We start from the raw sequence: 17,761 nt of genomic DNA, 5'->3' as shown, positions 1-17,761 counted from the left end.
ATATTTTAATTAGATAATGTTTTTATACCTGGTTTTAAAATTTACTTTTTTTTTTTTTTCTTTTTTGTCCTTGCTCATCTCATGACTGCTGTTAATGCTTCTTCTAAATGTTACTGAGCTTAAAATAAAGTTTCCAGGGTCTTTGCTGACCATTTTGACTTCCTAGGAGTAAGCGATGCAACCACATCTACTATTTAAAGCCTGACAGGTCTACAGTACAATCTCTTGCTCTGACAGCTGAGTCTTAGGCGAAATGGAGAGCCTAAGTGCCAGTTGACTTAATTCCAGAATAGGTGTTAATTACCGCTCTTCTCGAGGCTGTTGGGATTACTACTTAGAGATGTTCCAGTATTTTGAATTGAAAACAATCGCCTCTCATTTCAGAATCTTTGAGAGATAAGACGGGTACAGTGCACACATGGGGGGCCTACATGTGCAGCTTTGCATAGGTTTTGCAATCCTTAAATGCTGTAAATAAGTGCACAACACCCATTCGTTTTCTACTGACTAATATTACTAGCTTGGGCATTTTCTTAAATGATGCCTGTTTAACGCACAGGATTCGCTGCGTTCATTCGAATTTTTGATAAAGAATTGCTACTTGCATCGGATTTATACATCAACACAATAAACCACCTTGTATCGGTTAAAGATAACATAATCCCTGAAGATCTCTTTAAGGCCTCATGCACACGCACGACCGTGCTGTTTTTTGCGGTCCGCAAAAAGCGGAAGCCGCCCGTGTGCCTTCCGCAATTTGCGGAACAGAATGGCCGGCCCATTGTAGACATGCCTATTCTTGTCCGCAAAACGGACAAGAATAGGACATGCTATTTTATTTTTTTGCGGGGCCTCGGAACGGAGCAACACATGCGGACAGCACACGGAGTGGTGTCCGCATCTTTTGCTGCCCCATTGAAGTGAATGGGTCCGCATTCGAGCCGCAAATACTGCGGCTTGGATGTGGACCATAACTTCGGTTGTGTGCATGAGGCCTAATGCTGAGGCTTCACCTGTACTTTTTGTATTGCATATCTTGGCAATTGCTTCCAAATCGCTGCAGCCAAGTCATTAGCTGGAACGGTGCAATTCCTAGAGATATTGCAGATATTTCAAAGGCATTTTATTAAGAGATTTCTATGTTGCTCTATAGAGGGAAAAAGTAGATTGGAAATTACTACAGTTTGTTGTGGTAAAAAGCATTAATAGCTGCTCACATGTCACATGCAGCAATTTTATATCTAGTGATGAAATTGCTTGATTAATACTCATTTGGTTGCATCAATTTTGAAGTGGCTTTCAAGGTACTCTGTATCCCCCTATGGACGGCAATTTGCCAGCTTTCTTTTTCCACAAAAACCCCCCCCTTGATTTAGCCTCAGCCTTTAATGTGCTCCAGTTTTTCTGAAACTGTTACACCAAAATTGAATTCTGCTAAACAAAGTGCATTAAAACGTATACACACAGTTGGCAGTGGAGTGTCCTTGCTTCTACACAGAAAGCTCTCCCACCTACGCATACCTGAGTCCATCTGCAAATGGATAACCAATTTCTTAACAGACAGGAGACATTGGGTTAGACTTGGGAAACACACATCAAGCTCTTTGACAGTCAGTACTGGAGCTCCCCAGGCTGTGTGTTTCCCCACTGCTCTACTCACTGTACACCAATGACTGCATCTCCACAGACCCATCTGTTAAGGTTCTGAAGTTTGCAGATGACACAACAGTAGTTGGTCTCATACAAAGTGGGGATGAGTCTGCATATAGGCATGAAGTGGGACAGCTTTCCTCCTGGTGCAGCAACAACAACTTGGAACTTAAAGGGGTTCTGCAGTATGTTTAAAGCAAACCTTTCACCTCATTTTCACCTTATAAACCAGCAACAGTACCTTATAGATTATCCTGAGTGTGTTCTTATCCATGTTAGTGCCGCTTTCCTGGGCTCTTTATACTTCCAAAAATCGTCTTATAAACTTCACATTCGGTGCTCCAACAGTCATGCAAACAGTCAAGGGGGTAGCCCTTCCATCTCCTCTGGCCGTACCGCCCCTGCCCTAACCCCTCCTCTATGCTCCTAAACTGACAGCCGGCTCAGTCGCCGGGACGGCGCTTCTGAAACCTGCGCATGCGCCGTCCTCCTGATTCGCCGCGCGATCCCGTCTTTCTTGCTGACAATAGTGGAGCGCGCGCACGGGAGGGAGAGCAGACAGGCCGGCATTGCGTAAGGCGCATGCGCGATTCTCGTACATGATCGCGCTTTTGTCATCAAGAAAGACGGGATCGCGCGGCGAAGCAGGAGGACGGCGCATGCGCAGGTTTCAGAAGCGCCGTCCCGGCGACTGAGCCGGCTGTCAGTTTAGGAGCATAGAGGAGGGGTTAGGGCAGGGGCGGTACGGCCAGAGGAGATGGAAGGGCTACCCCCTTGACTGTTTGCATGACTGTTGGAGCACAGAATGTGAAGTTTATAAGACGATTTTTGGAAGTATAAAGAGCCCAGGAAAGCGGCACTAACATGGATAAGAACACACTCACGATAATCTATAAGGTACTGTTGCTGGTTTATAAGGTGAAAATGAGGTGAAAGGTTCGCTTTAAACTGATAATCTATCCTCTGGATAGATCATCAGCATCTAACCAGCAGGGGTCCGACACCCGGGACCCCCGCCGATCAGCTGTTTGAGAAGACAGAGGCGCTCCAGCAGCCGCACCGGTCAGATGCTGATGATCTATCCAGAGGATATTTGGCTGTAGCTTACCTTCCCTGCAGGATCTTCAAGCTGGGAGGTGTAGAAAGAGAGCGGCTAAGATTGCCTCAGACCCCTCTCACTCTGCTCCCTCCATCTTCTAGCCTATGCCGTCAGGAGTGAGATACAGTCCTGATCAAATGTTTAAGACCACTTGAAAAATGGCAAAAAAAAATCGCCTATTTAGCATGGCTGGATCTTAACAAGGTTCCAAGTAGAGCTTCAACATGCAACAAGAAGAAATGGGAGTGAGCCAAAAAAAATTTGAGCATTCAATTTAATGAAAACAACGAATAAACTGAAACAGGCTGTTTTTCAGCTGATCAAAAGTTTAGGATCACACCTCCGAAAAAAACCTAAACCCCCTTAAAACAGAAATCCAACTTCCTAATATGAACTCTGTAATGAGTAGCTCCGCCGTTATTGTTCATCACTTCGGCGTTATTCGTTTCGGCATGCTTTAATGCAAGCGTTTCCATGAGGTGAGTGGGAACATTTCTCCAAGTGGTGAAGACGGCCGCACGAAGGCCATCTACTGTCTGGAACTGTTGTCCATTTTTGTAAACTTCCCTTGCCATCCATCCCCAAAGGTTCTCAATTGGATTTAGATCAGGGGAACACGCAGGATGGGCCAAAAGAGTGATGTTATTCTCCTGGAAGAAGTCCCTTGTCCTGCGGGCATTGTGTACTGTAGCGTTGTCCTGTTGAAAAACCCAGTCGTTACCACACAGACGAGGGCCCTCAGTCATGAGGAATGCTCTCTGCAACATCTGGACATAGCCAGTGGCCGTTTGATGCCCCTGCACTTCCTGAAGCTCCATTGTTCCACTGAAGGAAAAAGCACCCCAGACCATTATGGCGCCCCCTCCACTGTGGCGCGTAGAAAACATCTCAGGTGGGATCTGCTTGTCATGCCAGTAACGTCGGAATCCATCAGGACCATAAAGGTTACATTTTTTCTCGTCGGAGAATAAATCTTTCTTCCACCTTTTTGAATGTCCCATGTTTGGTGCTCTCTTGCAAAGTCCAAACGAGCAGTTCTGTGGCGTTCAAGGAGACGAGGTCTTTGAAGACTTTTTTTGTTTTTGAAGCCCTTCAGTCTCAGATGCCGTCTGATGGTTATGGGGCTGCAGTCAGCACCAGTAAGGGCCTTAGTTTGGGTCGAGGATCATCCAGTGTCTTGACGGACAGCCAATTGGGTCCTCCGGCTCAGTGCTGGTGACATTTTTTTGGGTCTTCTACTTGACTTTTTTGTTCAATAACCCTCAGGATCATTTAATTCCAAATGACTGTCTTACTGTGCCCCACCTCAGCAGCAATGGCGTGCTGTGAGAGACCCTGCTTATGCAGTTCAACAACCCGACCATGTTCAAAAAGGGAGAGTTTTTTTGCCTTTGCCATTACAACGTGTGACTACCTGACAGAAAATGACAATCCACATCTTTGCACAGATTTGGCCTTTTAAAGGCATGTGGTCCTAAAATTTGGATCAGCTGAAAAACAACCTGTTTCAGTTTAATTGTTGTTTTCAATTGAATGCTCAAAAAAGGTGTTGTCTCACTCTCATTTCTTCTTGTTGCATGTTGAAGCTCTACTTGGAACCTTGTTAAGATCCAACAATGTAAAATATGATTTTTTGCCATTTTTCAAGTGGTCTTAAACTTTTGATCAGGACTGTACCGTTCAGTGACTACTAAAACTTCCAGGCACAGGAACAGCCTTTTCCCTAAGGCAGTTGCCTTGCTTAATGCAGAACCACACTAAAGCTGCTATGACTTGAAAGCATGATTACAGCATAGAACTGAAAATGGACGCTTCTCCCTGTTTATTGCCACTAAAACTTATACTGTCATTGTCCTGCACTATCCATACTGTCTGTCCTTGTACTGTTTTGTTTGTGTCTGTGAAGCAACTGCCAACTCCAATTCCTTTTTAAGTGCAAACTTATTTGGCCAAATAAATTGATTCTGATTGCTAGAATTTGTTGTAGGATTAATTAGACATGCTGCAGGTTCTGCTCCTGGTTCCTCCTTCTGTATTGCAAAGGCGGAAATCTTGCAATAAATTAACATACTGGCCATTTAAAATCCACAGCACACATCAGATTTTTCACAGCGTGTGGATGAGATCTGTTAAACCGTAAACGCTGCCGATTTTCCATGCGCAATTCTGCTGCAGAAAATCAGTGTTTGCCATGTGTGGCCTTACCCTAAATCTTTCTGTTGTACTTTTTTTGGTTTCCACTCTTGGTGTTGACTTTAAAAACTAATGCAAAATATAGCCCAAAGCTGTGCTCTGTGAACATGGCCTAAACATGAACATGCAGCTTAAAGGAGCACTCCAGGATTTTTTTTCTTTGCCTCTATAGTGCGCTATTAAAGAATAAGATGGAGGCTCTTGTGCATGACTTGTGAATACCTGTTTTATTTAATGTATAATTTGTGTGTTGTCAGACATAGTGATTACTTCTTTCCCTCACATACGGTTTTCCTAATGAATCTTACCTTTCCCATCATTCCTGGCTTTGCAGAGATAGCGGGAACAGAGTGTCACCATACTGTACTGCTCTGACAGGGCAGCCATGATGTATCAGGGACACAGAATTGCTGGGTCTCCATGTATTCCTGTGTTATGCAGCTTGAGCCTCTTTGCCCTCTCATCTTTCCTCTGTCAGCTCTTAGATGTAGGAGGCAGGGAGACCGATGTGAACCTACTGTACATGCCATAGAACTATACTGGAGACACGAGTTCCGGTTTACACATTAGAGCAGGCATGCCCTGCTGTAGGTAGTCTGGGCATGTTGGGAGTTGTAGTTTTGCAGAAGCTGGAGAGCCTCAGGTCGACCATCCCTGCATTAGAGCAAGCCCTTGGCTGGTGGTCAGACTTGAGCTCACATAAACAAATTCCCATAAAGAAATGTTAAAAAAAAAAAAAAAAAAATGTTAAAATATAAAAATGAAAACCCGAAGGGCTTCTTTGAATATAATCAACATTACAGATTAATGTTAGTGGAGAAATATGGCATATTAAAATGTCAGCAGATTATCTCCTCAATGTATAGTTTTAAGTTTTAGCAACCAAAAAAAACTTGGATCCATAAGATGTGAAAACTGTGTTTTTGGATCGTAGCAGATAAACACTGTACTCGCCCTCAATTATTTCTCTACACTTTTTATATAGCAGAATACATTGCAAGATGCACAAAGTGTGGCGATGGCAGTTTTGTTCAATCCCACCCTTCATCTGGCCCTAGTAATCAGATTTAACCATTTTTGTTTATTGAGAAACTATCAAAAGCCACAGTTTGTGCACTTAGGGCACAGATGTTGCGTGAACAAGTCTTCAAAAGAAGCATATTGCACACATACACCTTAATAAAATGGGAATGGTTGGTGATATTAACTTCCTGTTTGTGGCACATAAGTATTTGTGAGGGGGGAAACTTTTCAAGATGGGTGGTGACCATGGCGGCCATTTTGAATCCAACTTTTGTTTTTTCAATAGGAAGAGGGTCATGTGACACATCAAACTTATTGGGAATTTCACAAGAAAAACAATGGTGTGCTTGGTTTTAACGTAACTTTATTCTTTCATGAGTTATTTACAAGTTTCTGACCACTTATAAAATGTGTTCAATGTGCTGCCCATTGTGTTGGATTGTCAATGCAACCCTCTTCTCCCACTCTTCACACACTGATAGCAACACCGCAGGAGAAATGCTAGCACAGGCTTCCAGTATCCGTAGTTTCAGGTGCTGCACATCTCGTATCTTCACAGCATAGACAATTGCTTTCAGATGACCCCAACGATAAGTCTAAGGGGGTCAGATCGGGAGACCTTGGGGGCCATTCAACTGGCCCACGACGACCAATCCACTTTCCAGGAAACTGTTCATCTAGGAATGCTCGGACCTGACACCCATAATGTGGTGGTGCACCATCTTGCTGGAAAAACTCAGGGAACGTGCCAGCTTCAGTGCATAAAGAGGGAAACACATCATCATGTAGCAATTTCGTATATCCAGTGGCCTTGAGGTTTCCATTGGTGAAGAATGGCCCCACTATCTTTGTACCCCATATACCACACCATACCATCAATTTTTTTGTTCCAACAGTCTTGAAGGGATCTATCCAATGTGGGTTAGTGTCAGACCAATAGCGGTGGTTTTGTTTGTTAACTTCACCATTCACATAAAAGTTTGCCTCATCACTGAACAAAATCTTCTGCGTAAACTGAGGGTCCTGTTTCAATTTTTGTTCTGCCCATTCTGCAAATTCATTGCGCCGATCTGGGTCATCCTCGTCGAGATGCTGCAGTAGCTGGAGTTTGTAAGGGTGCCATTAGTGAGTAGCTAATATCTGCCGAAGGGATGTTCGACTAATGCCCCTCTCCAGTGACATGCGGCGAGTGCTACGCTGTGGGCTCTTGCTGAATGAAGCTAGGACAGCCACTGATGTTTCTTCATTAGAGACAGATTTCATGCGTCCACATTTTGGCAAATCCAACACTGAACCAGTTTCACGAAACTTAGCAAGCAGTTTGCTAACTGTAGCATGGGAGATGGGTGGTCTCGTAGGGTGTCTTGCATTGAAATCTGCTGCAATGACCCGGTTACTGCGTTCACCAGACATCAACACAATTTCTATCCGCTCCTCAAGTGTTAACCTCGGCAACATGTCAATGGCTGTTAACAAAGATAAACTTGTAAATAACTCATGAAAGAATAAAGTTACGTTAAAACCAAGCACACCATTGTTTTTCGTGTGAAATTCCCAATAAGTTTGATGTGTCACATGACCCTCTTCCTATTGAAAAAACAAAAGTTGGATTCAAAATTACCGCCATGGTCACCACCCATCTTGAAAAGTTCCCCCCCTCACATATACTAATGTGCCACAAACAGGAAGTTAATATCACCAACCATTCCCATTTTATTAAGGTGTATCCATATAAATGGCCCATCCTGTATATTGACCCTTTTATAATTGTCGAGTTATGCTTAGTTGAGCATTATTCCAGTCTAATCCCAATGAATGTGGTGTTCCTTAAACTTCCTTGGCAAATCAAATGTGACACAAATGCCTGATACGTGTGTTTTCCCTATCTGGGATCCTCACCTATTGGCGGAGCTGGACTGTCATGATTTCCCCAGAAGAAATCACGTGGGGATTACAGTAAGCTGAGCCTCTGTGCTCCGTTCTTTACTTGACTCTCCTTAAGTTCATTAGTGAGGGTTGTGTTTGGGCATGGCTGCCTCTTCATCAGCTTCTGTGGAGAAAATTGCTTGTGCCATCGTTCTCCCAATAGCTGAGGTTCTTGTGGATATGCCATTCAGGAATCACGGATGTGATTGGGGAATTTTGTCTTATTTATTTTGCGCACTTTTATAGCGCTGACATATTCCGCAGCGCTTTACAGACATCAGCATCACACTGTCCCCAATGAGGCTCACAATCTAAAGTCCCTATCAGTATGTCTTTTTGGACTGTGGGAGGAAACCGGATTACCCGGAGGAAACTAACACAGAGAGAACGTACAATCTTCTTGCAGATGTTGTCCTTGGTTGGATTCGAACCTAGGACCCCAATGCTAACCACTGAGCCACCTGTTCTGAATGAGTGTGACATTATAAAGGAGATGTATGAATGCTAGCAAAATGTCTTACTCTTGTAAAAAGTGTTGACTGTCTTTTTTTCCCCCCTCTGTCTGTTAATGGTTGCTGCAGTATTGTAGAGTTCCCTTTGTACCTGTACGTTGCTCATGGCCGTTTAGTGGTAGGCTTTTACCCTGACCCTGCCACTACCTGTAGTATGAACATTGGACATGACCATGTCTTCTTGGTTAACAATGCTCTTCAATATTCATGTAGACCTGTTCTTAAAATATATATATATATATTTTTTTGGATACAGGTTGTAAAGCCAGAGGTTTGTGATGGTGACAAAACATCTGCTCTGACAGACACAGCGAGGCTTACTGCAACTTCACATCATGTACGGGATGGATCGAAGAGCCCAGATCTCATTATAGAGGCCCAGTTTGAGTGTGGCTTAGAAGAAGACCTCCAGACTAGATTATCTTGCAATACTGACAATCGTAAGTATATTTTCGTTTCTATAAAAACATTGAATGTGAAAATTGCATATACATAGTTTTCCCAGTATGAGCGTGTGTCCTGGCAGAGATGGCCTATTGTCAATGACAGCTGGGATCTCCATAAAATGAGTGCTCTGCTCTGAATACAGTTCAGGTAGTGGCAATACTGCTTCCTGCTCAGGTTCCATTGATCTTGTGATTGCCAGGTAGCTGTAGAAGCTGCTGGGTCTTAAAGGACCCACATTTGCTCCCAGTACAGTCAGGAAGCTGTATTCCCCCTGTAAGTGAGGTTAGTATGAAATTGGTAGTTAAAAAAAAAAGTCTTTTATGGCCTTACATGTGCACAAAGTGTAAAATAAAAAAATTGAAAAATACAAGCAGTAGCCCACACCACGCATTCTAGCCCCGTCCCAGTACACAGTAGACTACGTATCCTCTGTTTTTTATTTTACTCACTTGTATAACGCGGACATGTTCTGCAGCACATGAAAGATATGTTTTAGTTGCACTTTGTACAATTAAAATAGAATAAAATGCTTTTAAGCTAGTTTCACCCCTGCGGTGTGAATTCTGGAAGGTGTGAAACTAGCCTTAAACAGAATATATATCAAAAAATGAATTCCGGCAGGATGTTCTAGCAAAGAATATATCCAGAACTGCTGGATGCAAATGGAGTGCCCGCTGGCCCAATTAAGTAGGATGTGGTCCAGCAGAGATTTGGCTGCAAAAAAAAAAGCCTGACTCGAAATATTGCTTTTGTGTCAGCGAGATTAAAATCTGCACATGCACAATTCGCATGTCTAAGCGTGGACAGCTGAACAAGATGCGCCAAATGTAATCTACGAGTGCGATTTCAGGGCTAGGCATCAGAGCAGTAAGCCCCCCTTCACACGGGCGTCGCGGGTGAGGGCTGAATGCGTTCAGGGAGCATTGCGGGAAAACAACGCGAGTAGGTACGCAATTGCAGTCAGTTTTGTCTGCGATTGTGTTCCGATGTTCAGTTTTTTCCGCACGAATGCAATGCGTTTTGCACACGCGTGAGAAAAAACTGAATGTAGTACCCAGACCCGAACCCGGACTTCTTCACTGAAGTTCGGGTTTGGGTTCAGTGTTCTGTAGATTTTATTATTTTCCATTATAACATGGTTATAAGGGAAAATAATAGCATTCTTTAATACAGAATGCAAGTATTATGTCAATTGAGGTTTAAAAAATAATAACATAACTCACCTCATCCACTTGATCGCGCAGCCAGCATCGTCTTCTTTCAGGACCTGCAAAAGGACCTTTTGATGACGTAATAGCGCTCACAGCGTGGTGACGTCAGCGCAGGTCCTGATGAATGAAGATAGAAGATACGTCATCAAAGGTCCTTTTACAGGTCCTGAAAGTAGATGATGCCGGCTGCACGATCAAGTGGATGAGGTGAGTTAAATTTTTTTTTTTTTAGTTTTTAACCCCTCAAGGCACATTTTACTAAGGATTCTGTATTAAGAATGCTATTATTTTGCCTTATAACTTTGTTATGAGGGAAAATAATACAGTGAATTTACTTTAATGGGGTCCGGGGTTGCTCATCCCTATCATCTCCTAGCAACCATGCGTGAAAATCGCACCACATCCGCACTTGCTTGCAGATGCTTGCGATTTTCACGCAGCCCCATTCATTTCTATAGGGCCTGCATTGCGTGAAAAACTCAGAATATATAACATGCTCTGATTTTCACACAGCGCACAAGTGATGCGTGAGAATCGCCGCTCATCTGCACAGCCCCATTGAAGTAAATTGATCCAGATTGAGTGCAGGTGCATTGCGTTCACCTCACGCATTGCACCTGCTCAGAATTCTCGCCCGTGTGAAAGGGGCCTAAGGATGCCTGGCCCTGTCAGTCAGTGCTGGAGGGGGAGTGGCGACAGTGGAAAGGATGAGGTCAAGGTGAAGCGATGCTCCGAGGGCTAGCCCAGCCCTTTAGGCTGGGTTCAGACCTGAGCGCATTTTATATGCGCGTTTAACGCGCGTTTTTGTCGCGCGTTTTTATGCACGTTTTTTGCAATAGTAAACGCGCGTTTGACGCGCGTTTGTGTGATTGACTGCAGTGTCCTATGGCCACAAACGCGCGTCAAAACGCCCCAAAGAAGCTCAAGAACTTGTTTGAGCGTAGGGCGTTTTTCAGCGCGTTCAAACGCGCTGTAAAACGCGCTGTAAAACGCGCTGTAAAACGCTCAAGTGAGAACCAGGGCCATAGGGAAGCATTGGTTTTCATGTGTTGAGCGTTTTACAGCGCGTTTGAACGCGCTGTAAAACGCTCAGGTCTGAACCCAGCCTTAGTGCATCAGGATTTCTCTGCATCACTCCCCCCACTCAGGACGATTGCCAGCATATGTTTACCCACTGATTGCTGGAGAACGGTCTGTCATTCTGTGTAGGCAGGAAAAGCTGGACTCTCCTATCAGGATTTTATTGTGCTTTTGATGCACAAGATCCTATGTATTTTGCAGTTCGCTAAAGGCAGATCTACAAAATACGGATACTGCCTGTGTGCATGCTGCAGCATCTTTGTAGGAATGCCTGTTCATGTCCACAAAATGGACAAGAATAGGACATGTTCTACCTTTTGTGTATCAGCCGCACGCATCTGGACGGCGCACAGATGACATCCGTGAGCTTTCCTAATTTTCTGTGGCCCTATAGGAATGAATGGGTCTGCTTGTGATCCACAAAAAATGCTGATCGGATGCGGCCCGAAAATACGGTCATGTGTTTAAGCAAACTTTGAGGCCTTACTCAAATTCTGCTCCAAATCTGTACATCACAGAGCTCGGCTTCTTTCCCTGTATACTATCTTGCTCCAGATAGGAGAGCAGAAGTCTCCTGGTAGATTTAATTGAAGATCTATGGGCAAAAGCTAGCCTGTTTGCTGACCCATTTCAGATTTTATTTTTATTTTTTTTCAAATCTGAATATTTTTTCTTTTGGTGACTGTATAGGTAATGTGAGTCATAGGGTGGACTTAGTGTATGAATTACACGTTTTACTGAATCTTTACCCATAAAACTATATATCAATCTTCTCCACTTCTATAACATGCTGTCTGCAGACTGCTCCTGATTTTGTGGTGATAGGTTCACTTTTTAAAGGGAACATGTTGACATGAAAATGCAAAGTATGCTATGGGCAGCATGTTATAGAGCAGGAGAAGCTGAGCAGATTGATATATAGTTTTATGGGGAAAGATTCAGTATAAGGTTACTTTCACATTAGCGTTTTCAATTCCGCTATTGAGATCGTCATAGGATTTCAATAGCGGAAGAAAACTCTTCAGTTTTGTCCCCATTCATTGTCAATGGGGACAAAACTGAACAAAACGGAATGCACTAAAATACATTCCGTTCTGTTTGGTTGCGTCCCCATCGCGGACAGAAAAACACTGCAAGCAGTGTTTCTCTGTCCGTGATGTGGTGGGGTGCAAGACGTATAATGTAAGTCAATGGGGACGGATCTGTTTTCTCTGACTCAATAGAAAACGGATCAGTCCATAATTTGACTTTCAATGGTGTTGATGACTGATCAGTCATGGCCATAGAAGACATAATACAACCGGATCCATTCATGACGGATGCATGCGGTTATATTATTGTAACGGAATGTGTAACGATAATGTGAAAGTAGCTTAACTTGTCATTTTTTTTTTTAACCTTTTAAATTCCTGCTCATTCTGGGCTTAGGGAGGCAGCCCTATCAGTGATTGACAGCCTTCCTTCTATGACTGTGTATACAGATATGGCTTTCACTGATGGGACCGCCTTCTTGACTTCAAAGCTCAAAATGAGCAGGAATTTAATATTTAAATGTATAAAAGTCAAGAATCTTTTCCTAAACTATATATCAATCTGCTCAGCTCGTCCTGCCCTATAACTTACTGCCTGCAGCTCAAACACCATGTTCATTGTGATAAGTCCTGCCGTTTCGGCACCGCTAATCCTCTACTAGCTGGTCCTGCAGATGTCATGTGCTGTACAACATTCACGCAACCACTGCAGCCATTCACTGGTGTCAGCAGTCGTGTGCATGAATGGTACACTATTTCCCTTCACCCATGACTGCACCCCATGCAACCAGGGACCTCCCATCCGGGACAGGAAACCTGAGAAGATAAAAGGTTCACACCCCCACCAAGCACCAGTTCAGGTTTCCTGTCCTCCGGATAGGAAGTTCCTGGGAAGATTCTTAAAGAATGGTTCTCACCTGCAGCTGGGGGGAGGCCCAGGTTTTTTATCCGGTAGGTGGCCTCCCCCAGGCGGCTGAAGGCTCTCAGGGGCCGCTGCCTATAGTCTGCCTTTCCCCCGCATTCCGGCGCCGATCCCGAGGGAGCCGCTGTGGCAGTGTTCAGGCGGCTTCCCTCATGCTGTTCAGCGTCTGTGCCCGGCCTCCTGTTGGCGTCAGGGAGGCGTCTGCGCATGCGCGCGCTTCCGATGCAGGGGGGCGGGGCTTAACCCGGAAGTAGGGGAAAGCGCCGGAATAGCCTAGGCGCGTCTTTTAAAATATAAATGTGGCTGCGGGGGGAATTCAGCCAGCTGATGTAGCACACAGTGCTGTATTGAAGAGGCTCTTTTTCCAACAAAAATGTCTGAGCCAGTAGATGGACGCGCCGAACCCCTGGAACCCTCGAGGCCTGTCAGTCCGGTACCAGTCCTGAGGAGTGGGGACAAAAGATCAGTGGTGAGGTGGATCTTTTTTTTTTTTATTAATGGGGTGTTGTTTGTTTGGTTGTTGTAGGTGGCAAAGACCCCCAAAAAAGCGGCTTCAAAGACAAAACATAAGGAGTGTGCGGGATGCAAAGTGGCCCTGGCATCCTCCTATTCTAAACAGTTATGCATGCCGTGCATTGATAAATTGGTGGCGGAAGAATCTGAGTCTCTCCAAGAATATGAGGTCCTTAATAAGATCCGAGGTCAAGGCCTCCTTAAGGTCTTTGAATAAAGGCCGCCATAGGCCACCAGAGAAATCCCCGGAAGTTAGGGATTCTGATTTAGACCTCTCCGACATGGAGGAAAAAGAAGCGGGTCAGTTATTTTCTGACGACCCTACATCGTCAGAAAATGAGGAAGCAGGGAGCCCCTTTTTTTCACCTGAGGACACGCAAAATCTTAAAGCAGTCAGAGCGACAATGGAGCTAGAGGATGTGAAACAGGCTAAGTCAACAGCAGATCTAGTTTTTCAGGGTTTAGGCCCCAGGAAGCGTAGGGTTTTTACCATTCACGAAAACATACAAGCATTAATTAGAAAGGAATGGAAAAATCCTGATAGGAAATTTTTTATTCCAAATTCAGTTAAAAGGAAATATCCCTTTGATGAGAAAGTAGCAGCTATTTGGGACAAGGCCCCTACAGTAGACGCCCCGGTAGCAAAGATCGCCAAGAAGTCTGCTTTACCGTTTGATGACTTGGGTAGCCTATCTGACCCTTTAGACAAAAAGGCAGATTTTTATTTAAAGAAGGCGTGGGAATCGTCCTCTACCAGCCTGAGACCTGCTGTCGCTGCATCATGGGTTTCAAGATCACTGCATATCTGGCTGGAACAGTTAGTACAGCATCTCAGGGAAAAAAAGCCAAGAGAAGAAGTTTTGGCCTCCCTTCCTACCTTTTTTAAGGCCGCCGACTTTTTAGCAGATGCCTCCACAGATGTGATTAGGTTTTCAGCCAGATCATCCGCCATGACCAATGCGGCGAGGAGAGCGATCTAGCTGAAATCCTGGAAAGCAGATCAGGGCTCGAAGGCCGGACTGTGCTCCATCCCTTGTGAGTGTGACAGGCTTTTTGGGTCATCTCTTGACGACATACTTGAAAAAGCCTCAGACAAAAAGGGCTTTCTGGTTTCTCATCGCCCCCCCTTTTTTCATAGATACCAGAATAAAAAACAAAGGGGTAGACAGTATGAAAGAAGGGAAAAAGATAGATTCCCTAAAAAATCCGGCGGCTTCCTTTTTAAGCCCCAGGACCAAAGGCCTAAGGATAAACAATGACTCCGAATCCCAGGTAGGGGGAAGATTATCTCTTTTTCTCCCAGCCTGGAAGACGGTAACCAAAAACGGGTGGATCCTGGGGGGGATCGAAGAAGGGCTCCGGTTGGAGTTTCTGACCCATCCCCGGGATTCATTCGTTCAGACAGACTGCCCCCAGGACCAAATCAAGAGACAGGCCTTAGAGTCAGAGGTGTTGCTTCTACGAAAGAGGGTAGTAGTCCCGGTTCCACAGGCAGAGAGAGGCAAGGGATTTTACTCCCCTCTTTTTTTAGTAAAAAAAAAAAACAATGGCTCCTTCCGAGTGATCCTAAACTTAAAGAAGCTAAACAGGTTCCTCAGATACAAGAAGTTTCGCATGGAGACCATAAGATCAACCATAGATCTCCTAGCAAGAGACTGCTGGATGGCGACTCTGGACTTAGAGGACGTATATTACCATGTGCCAATTCATGTGTCCTCCCAAAATTGGAGAAAAAGGACAGCGGTCTGGTTTCAGGGAAAGTGTCTACACCTGCAGTACAAAGCCGTACCCTTTGGGGTTTCACAAGCCCCCAGAATCTTTACAAAAGTGATTGCGGAGGTGGCTTCCTTTCTAAGATTGTCAGGGGTTCCGTTGCTGCCATATCTAGACGACTTCCTGTTTATTTCCCAGACCAAAGAAAAGTTAATCCAGAACATTGGTGTTTCCTGCTCCCTGTTGAAAAACCTGGGCTGGAAAATAAATTGGAAAAAGCCTTGCCTGTCACCATCTCAGACTTGTGTGTTTTTAGGCATCCTGTTAGATTCCCGGGTAGAAAAAACTTTCCTCCCGTCCACCAAGATGATCTCCATCAGGGAACATGTCTGGGATCTTTTCAGTTCTTACCTCTGCTCGTTCAGAAGGGCAATGGCGGTACTGGGCCACCTGACAGCAACAATTCCGGCGGTCCCATATGCGCAGGCCCATACGAGGAAGCTTCAGTCATGTATCCTGCGCCAATGGGACGGCTGCAAATAGTCGTTAGACCAGTCTTTCCATTTATCCGCGGAGGCGAGTATGTCTCCACTTTGGTGGACAGTGCCAGAGAATCTTTCAGCAGGGGTGCCCTGGTCCTTTTGGGATCCGATACTAATAACTACGGATGCCAGCCCATGGGGGTGGGGGGCTCACTCGGAGAACAAAGGCTGGCAAGGGAGGTGGGATTTGAACACCAGGAAAGCCACCTCAAACTTCAAAGAACTAAAGGCAGTGGAAATGGCGTTTAAAAGCGATAGTTCCGGATATATCCCACATGAAAGTAATTCTATACTCTGACAACTCAACAACAGTCGCATACGTCAACCATCAAGGTGGAACAAGGGTACCTTCTCTGGCAATACTCTGTCACCAGATTTTCCAGTTAACAGAACAGAAACATCTATCCCTGTCGGCAGTTCACATAAAAGGGAAGGAGAATGTAGTGGCCGATTTTCTGAGCCGCGTCCAGCTAAGACAGGGAGATTGGTGTCTAAACCCAGAGGTATTCTCCCAGTTAACTCAGAAATTTGGCCTCCCCACAGTGGACCTGTTTGCCTCCAAGAAGAACAATAAAGTGGAAAGATTCTTCTCCCTAAATCGTTTGGACAATCCAACAGCCCCGGACGGATTGGCACAGGACTGGTCTCAGGAGGAGGGTTATGCCTTCCCTCCTTTTTCCCTAATTCCGCAGGTCCTGAAGAAGGTCCAGAGGGAGAAAGTGATAATTACCCTAGTTGCCCCAGTATGGCCGAAAAGGTCCTGGTACTCCTGCCTCCTAGACTTAGCGATAGCCCCTCCATGGATTCTGCCTCCCCGGGAGGATCTATTGCATCAAGGCCCAATCCTGCATCCCAATCCAAAAATTTTGCACCTGGCAGTGTGGAGACTGAAAGGGGGATTTGGTTAGGTCGGGGTCTGTCCCAATCAGTAGTGACCACCATTCTGGGAAGTAGGAAAGCTACTACTACAGCTAGGAAATATAATAAGATCTGGGAGGTATTCTCCTTCTTAGGAGTCAATCCTGACCCCTTCTCTCCTCTAAACGTCTCAAGAGTCCTAGACTTTCTTCAAGCTGGTCTCGATAAAGGGCTTAGGGCTTCCACCCTGAGGGTGCATGTGGCAGCTTTAGGTTACTTTTTCGATACACAGCTGGCCCTTCATCCTTGGGTTAAGAGGTTTCTTTCAGCGGCCTCCAGGATCCACCCTTCGATAAGACCTTTGTCCCCCCCCTTGGGATTTAAACACTGTCTTGACGGCCCTGTCGCAGAAACCTTTTGAACCTCTGTCAGAAATCCCCATAGATATGCTCTCCTTTAAAATGTCCTTTTTATTGGCCATTACTTCAGCTAGAAGGATTTCAGAGATTCAAGCCTTCTCGGCTTTTCCACCGTATACCCAGATCTTAGATGACAAAGTTATTATTAGGCCTCTCCCGTCCTTCCAGCCAAAAATGGTTACGGACTTCCACAGAAGTCAAGATGTTGTTCTTCCATCTTTCTGCACAAATCCTTCCAATAATTTAGAAAGGGAATATCATTGCCTGGACGTCAAAAGATGTTTGTTAGCTTATTTGGAGTCTACCTCGGCCTGGAGGTTGGGCGAAAACCTCCTTTATTCAGTTTTGGGGTAGAAATAAGGGGTGGAAAGTGTCCACGGCAGTCATGGCTAGATGGGTCAAAAGGGCCATTTCCGAAGCCTACCTAGCACAAGGTCTCTCGCCCCCTTCGGGATTTGGAGCTCACTCCACCCGTGCGGTGGCTACGTCCTGGGCCGAGAAGGCGGATGCCTCTCTGGCTCAAATTTGTAGAGCAGCAACGTGGAGTTCTCCACACACGTTCTTGAAGCATTACAGGCTCCAACTTCACGCAGATACCGCCTTTGGTAGGAAGGTGCTTCAG

At 45.0% G+C, this 17,761-nt stretch overlaps 1 protein-coding gene across 2 annotated transcripts in view; it reads left to right on the top strand.

Annotated features, from left to right (window-relative positions):
- DIS3L2 (DIS3 like 3'-5' exoribonuclease 2) overlaps positions 1-17,761 on the top strand; it is a 349,324-nt gene that overhangs the window by 122,967 nt on the left and 208,596 nt on the right. For both annotated transcript variants that reach the window (XM_040428436.1, XM_040428435.1), the window contains one exon: positions 8,660-8,843. In XM_040428436.1, coding sequence (XP_040284370.1) covers positions 8,660-8,843 — 184 coding nt within the window. The remainder of the gene's footprint in view (positions 1-8,659; positions 8,844-17,761) is intronic.

Source organism: Bufo bufo, chromosome 4 (genome assembly GCF_905171765.1).
Source record: "Bufo bufo chromosome 4, aBufBuf1.1, whole genome shotgun sequence".
Taxonomy (NCBI): domain Eukaryota; kingdom Metazoa; phylum Chordata; class Amphibia; order Anura; family Bufonidae; genus Bufo; species Bufo bufo.
This window is presented reverse-complemented; position numbering and strand designations above follow the sequence as displayed.